Below are 4298 nucleotides of genomic sequence, written 5' to 3' on the forward strand. Positions count from 1 at the left end.
TGGGCACTGCTTTGCCCCGGAACCACTTCTGGGAACAAATTTAAAGCTGGTTGTCAGAGTAAAGGATCAGATAAGAAGTAGGAATTGGGAATGAAGGTTGAGCTAGTTTGCTCTGTGTCCCCATCCCAGGGGATTGGGGAGCAGGTAGGAGTAGTGTGGCAGGAAAATAAGCAAAAGAGGGAAGGGGTGAGTGCTGACAGGATTCCTGTTGCCTTGGCCTTGGGCAAGTTTTTTTTACTTCTTAATCTATACAAGGAGCAACAGCGATAACTTTCTCAAAGGGCTGTGTGAGGAGTAACACGAGGCCACAGAAGTGAGCAACCTAGAGAAGCACTGGGCACAAAGTGAGTGCTCTGTGAGTTGGCCATCTGGGAAAGCGGCTCCTTCTGCTCTGCTGTCTGCTGCCCCTCTGCAGTGTCAGGGCGGAACATTTATGGTGACCATCCCCAGGCAAGGAAAGAGGCAAGCTTGATTTAAAGAGGCTTGGTGCACTGAGGTGGCAGAGACAGATGCTGGGAATGTGGCATTAGCCAAAGGGGCCACAGAGAAGAGGCAGGATAGTGTCGGTAGCTGTCTACTGAGGAGTAGCCTTGAATGGAGCCACATTATCGACCAGTGTGGGCAGAGCTTGTGGCCTCACGCCCAGTGGGTCAAGAGGTCAGACAGGCTGTGCAAGGCAGCACGTAGGGTCCGACCCCCTCCACCTCTGGTTTCCCAGGCCTGTGGCCTGCTGCCTGCTGCCATGATGGGGGCAGAGCCAGGAAAATGGGGAGCTCGTAGGAAAACATAAAAACCAAGAGCCATGTTATGGTTCTAGTTCTTGCCAGTGAGACTAAAAAGTATACAAAACTTGGACTCCATGAGAGCCAGGGGCCAGCCCCCATCCCATCTTCACAGCTCCCATCACCTTCATTGTCCAGAGGGCTCTTGCTGTCATGGAGTCCTCCTGAGGCCTAGAAAATTCATGGCTTGCCACCTAAATCCTCCAGTCCATCCTGTCCCTGCTGGGTAGGTGTGGGAAGAGGAATCTGCCTTCCAGCTTGTCCTGACATCACAGCTCTGCAGGGCACCGAGATGAGTTCGGTGTCTCTCCAACATGGTACCGTCCTCAGTTTAAGCTGATCTCTGAATTCTCCCTGCTTCAGGGCCTCAGACTGGCCCTGTGACATCCTTAGATCTGAGCTGAGCTCTGGGTAGTTCCTCTGGCCCCTAAGATGTCACCACTGGCCCTGGAGTGTCCATGGGACAGGCTGGTGCTGAGCTGATGGCCCCTTTATGGGAGTTGGGAGTGGTGGTGTGGAAGGCGTGGCATGGGCAGCAGCTGTGAGCAAGGTGGTGGATGTGCCCGGGCTGGGAGCATCTGGTCACCTGTCCCTTCTCCTGCAGGCCTCCCCTGTGTACAGCTTCAGCTTTCCGCGCAGAAAATTGGAGTAGATTCGGAAAAGTTTGCACAAAGTGTCAACGGCGAATGTTCGGAGTGGAGCAGTGGAGGCTGTTGTGTCTGGAGGGGAGATGGCTTCCTTCTGTGAAGGAGAAAACAGAAGATGATTGCAGTGCCAGGGACTCTGGAGGGAGAAGGGATTCAAGACAGAATTAGAGGGGGTATGAGGAAAGTCAGAGTATTCCTTGGCAGGGCCTGTCTCCCATTTTACAGAAAGAGCACACAGAATGTGAGGGAAGATCTGTTCCTACTCACCTGGGCTCCCAGCGCTCGAACCAGGGAGGTGAGGCTGCGCAGGCTGCTGATGGCTTTGTCCACATGCAGCTGCAGGGTCTCAGATGGCTGGGAGGAGTTGGCCAGCAGGGCCTGACCCCGAAGGATGGCTTCTGAGAGCAGGGCCAGGCCCTGCCAGACTTCCAGGGCCTGCTGCTCAACCTAAAGGGAGCAGAGACTCGGAGTCAGCTGGCCCAAGCCAGCCCCTTCCTCACCCCTCTCAGCAGCCCCGAGCACAAAGCTGAGCAAACAACAGAAGGCATGCAATAAGGCTTGTGGAATGAATGAATGAACAAACAAATGAATGAACAAATTCCATTCAGTCCTCATCTTTGTTGCTCCATTTTTTCCCTATCTCTGTCATTTTCCCTCCCACCCTGTCAGGTTCTCAAAATGAGACTCCCCAAAAACAAGGAAAAAATAAACTCACTTCCATCCTCTTCCAGGCGTAGAAGTTAACTTTGGTGTCTGGGACCGTGACATTCTCACTGAAGTTGCAGCCTTCAGCACAGGCCATCTGAAAACACAACCCCAGGGAGTCAGGTCCCCAAGGGCTCCCAGGCTAGCCCACAGGCCATAGGCCCTCCAGCTCTGCCCCTTACCAAACTCCCAGATGTGCATTAGGGGTTACCAGTTTTATCATTTTTACTGGGGGCTCTGGCTTCCCACCTCCAGCCCTGAAGCAGTTGCCAGGTTCCTGGATCTTGGAGGAAAGCCCCGAGTCCCTGAGAGTGAATTCTGTGGATGTCCTGGGGAGGGGCCTCACCGTCACATTTTCGGCCTCCCGGGCCTCCAGGATGTACCTCTCTAGGACTCGGCTGTCACAGACGAGGCGTGCGGGGGCGCCCGAGACTGGGAGGCCCAAAGGAAGCAGCAGCAAGGACAGCAGGAGCAGCAGGGCAGGACATTCTAGAAAACAGAGCCAGACCTGGTGTGAGGCGGGAACGGGAGGAGAAGGGTTGGTCCGGAAGGGCAGACTCACACATCCCGCCTGGGCCAGTCCTCCCAGCCCCAACCTTCCCAGCGCTCAGGTTCTGCCTCCTTTGACTTCATTCAATCCTGCTGTCGAGCGCACACCCCACCCCCCAGCTACCGGCTCCACTTGTCGGGGCCAAACTTCAATCCGGCAGTAACAGAGGCTTCGCCTCTCACAGCCCCCGGTGGTTGCTCCAGAACCCAGGTATCAGCTTCCTCCCAAGCCGCACAGCAGCCCTTCTTTCCACCGAACCCCCAAACCTCGTCCCCGTCTCCAGGTCACACACTGCCTTTCCCGGGGACTCCCAAAGCACGTGGAGGCAGCCCCACCCCCTTGCCCTTCCGGGGTCCCTCGGCAAGTCGCTGGTCCTTGAACTCAGTCACCTCCGGGCCAACAGTCCTAGCGGTAAATCCCTTCTCAAACAGGGGCCGGGTCGGGAGCTCCCCCACGGGCTAGTACTCACCGCGCACCCCCATCTCCTCCGTGTCCCGCCGGGCCGCTCAGTGACCGGGGGCTCGCCCGGCGCCCGCGCCCCGAGCCCTCATCCTCACAAGCTTGGTGGGGCAGGTCCAGTCCACAGGCCGGAGGAGGGGGCCACCGTCCAGGGGCTGCCGAGCCGAGGGTCGGGCCGAGCAAGCGCAGGACCAGCGTCCGGGAGGACGCAGGGCGAGGCAGCTGGCCGGTGTTGGCCCGGGGACTGCGGCTGCGGCCGGGGGTCGGGGCTGTTATCAGCATGTGTGCGTGCGTGTGTGGGGGTGGGGAGGCTGTGTGCGTGAGGGGTCGCCCGAAGTGGGGGCCAGGAGGTCAGAGCAGGGGGCAGGACGCCTGGGTCGCAGGATCGCGGGGCGGGAGCGGCGGCAGGCCGGGGTGCAGGGACACCGCTCTGCCCGCCTGCCCCGGGAGGTGCGGCGGGGCGCGCACCAGCGGGGTGGGCAGAGCGCCAGCGCCTGGTGGAGGAGAGCCTCTCTGGGGAAGGCTCGGGACCGACGCCTCCTCGAGGGGCATCTGGGGCTAGCGGGGTGGGGGTGTGGGGCGCTCAGAGCTGGAAGTACCTAGGTTCCTGCGAGGGCGCTGGATTTGGAAGCCGGGAAGGTACTGTCAGGGGCAAGTTAGTTGCCTTCCTTTTCACAGTCCCTGTACTTGTCTGTCCTAAAACCAGTGCTGTTCACGTTGAGGAATTTGATGGGAGTCCACATCAAAGAAGTGTGGGGGTCTTCTCCCCCCACAATCCTCACTTTCTAGGACCCTGAAAACCCAGAAATTGAACTTTCAGGGCACGGAGCACGTGATACACTGTTCAGGACATACGTGCACCTTGACATCTGTTTCTTTATGATACGGGTCAGCCTGCATGGAAGAATTCTTAGGAACTCTGAAATGGAGCTAACTCCCAGAGTGAAGGTAATTAGAATTTGCAGCTAAGCCTTTGTGGCTTCTAGGAAGCCCTGAGGCAGAGGAGCAAGCCCCCTAAAGCAGGAGACCAAGGCTGGCAGGCTTTCGAACGTTGGAAAATAGCCTCAGCCCCTGAGCCTAAGTGTCCTCAACCTGTCAAATGGGTATGATGAGAGCATCAGTTCCCCCCTCAGGCAGGTTTCATAAGACATCGGC

At 57.8% G+C, this 4298-nt stretch overlaps 1 protein-coding gene across 1 annotated transcript; it reads right to left on the minus strand.

Annotated features, from left to right (window-relative positions):
- Window positions 1-208: 208 nt before the first annotated feature.
- On the minus strand, window positions 209-3448 carry EPO (erythropoietin). Its single transcript, XM_037054883.1, has 5 exons — window positions 3154-3448; window positions 2481-2623; window positions 2145-2231; window positions 1697-1876; window positions 209-1523 (listed from the first exon to the last, which is right to left on the minus strand). Exons 1-5 carry the CDS (start codon window positions 3164-3166, stop codon window positions 1365-1367), a joined length of 582 nt encoding a protein of 193 aa, XP_036910778.1. The 5' UTR covers window positions 3167-3448; the 3' UTR covers window positions 209-1364.
- Between the last annotated feature and the right edge of the window lie 850 nt (window positions 3449-4298).

Source organism: Sturnira hondurensis, unplaced genomic scaffold (assembly GCF_014824575.4).
Source record: "Sturnira hondurensis isolate 20B ecotype Veracruz unplaced genomic scaffold, ASM1482457v3 Scaffold0008380, whole genome shotgun sequence".
Lineage (NCBI taxonomy): Eukaryota > Metazoa > Chordata > Mammalia > Chiroptera > Phyllostomidae > Sturnira > Sturnira hondurensis.

Bases quoted from the DNA above. Each gene is read 5' to 3' on its own strand.
- EPO (XM_037054883.1), bottom strand. The intron at 2,232-2,480 runs GTGAGGCCCCTC...TTGTGTTTTCAG, and splicing joins GGGAGGCCGAAAATGTGACG to ATGGCCTGTGCTGAAGGCTG. The intron at 1,877-2,144 runs GTGAGTTTATTT...TGCTCCCTTTAG, and splicing joins ACGCCTGGAAGAGGATGGAA to GTTGAGCAGCAGGCCCTGGA.